The 703-nt window shown below is 29.7% G+C and overlaps 1 protein-coding gene across 1 annotated transcript; it reads left to right on the top strand.

The window, feature by feature from the left end:
- Nucleotides 1-216: 216 nt before the first annotated feature.
- Nucleotides 217-531, top strand: LOAG_16198 (hypothetical protein; the record flags this gene model as incomplete). The annotated part of the gene is made up of 1 exon (XM_003151687.1): nt 217-531. A coding segment is annotated over one exon (315 nt), but the record flags the coding sequence as incomplete, so codon positions are not given.
- Between the last annotated feature and the right edge of the window lie 172 nt (nt 532-703).

Genomic DNA, 703 nt, shown 5'->3' with positions numbered 1-703 from the left:
GTAATTTGTAGGAAAAGCTTTCTTATTCGATCGATAAAATCATTATTCAGCTAAGTATCTTTCGTTATCATGATTATATATCATAATCATTATCATGATATTCATAACTAAGGGGATATATTTCTTTATAGATATTGGGTAATTTGTAGGGGAAAAGTTTAAATGACTAAATATTGAATGGAATTATGATTACTCATCATATGAATGATTCATCATTTATACAGATGGAATTTGGCTAAAAAGATGGTCAGTGAAAGTTATGGATTGATATTTGGCCTGAATTCATTTGTGGCACTTATTTTACAAGCTCTGTTGACAGTGATTGTTGTCGATAAACGTGGTTTTGGTATGACTGTTAGATCACAGGTTTCTTTTTTTTCTTCCATTTATTCTTCACCTAAACTGTTTCTGAGAATTCCATCCTTCATTAATTATCATAATGTTACGTGGATACGTCACGTGGATATGTCACGTACAACGTTGTCAATGTTATTGGTTGCATTGACGAAGTGTACATATTTAATGCGAATAACTATGATAGTATATATTTTTATTAATATATTCATTAATTATTCCATATTCGTTAGTCGTTCTAATTATTTGTTTTTAATTAATTTATTAAATTACACTTCTTAGCTCGAACATGGTAGTTAGTTGTAGTTGTCGTCGAAGCGAAGCTTTTCAATTTCAGTTTTGGTGTACG

Source organism: Loa loa, assembly GCF_000183805.2.
Source record: "Loa loa unplaced genomic scaffold supercont3.4704, whole genome shotgun sequence".
In the NCBI taxonomy this organism is placed as follows: Eukaryota; Metazoa; Nematoda; class Chromadorea; order Rhabditida; family Onchocercidae; genus Loa; species Loa loa.
Note: the sequence above shows the minus strand (reverse complement) of the source record. Positions and strands in the feature narration are given on the sequence as shown.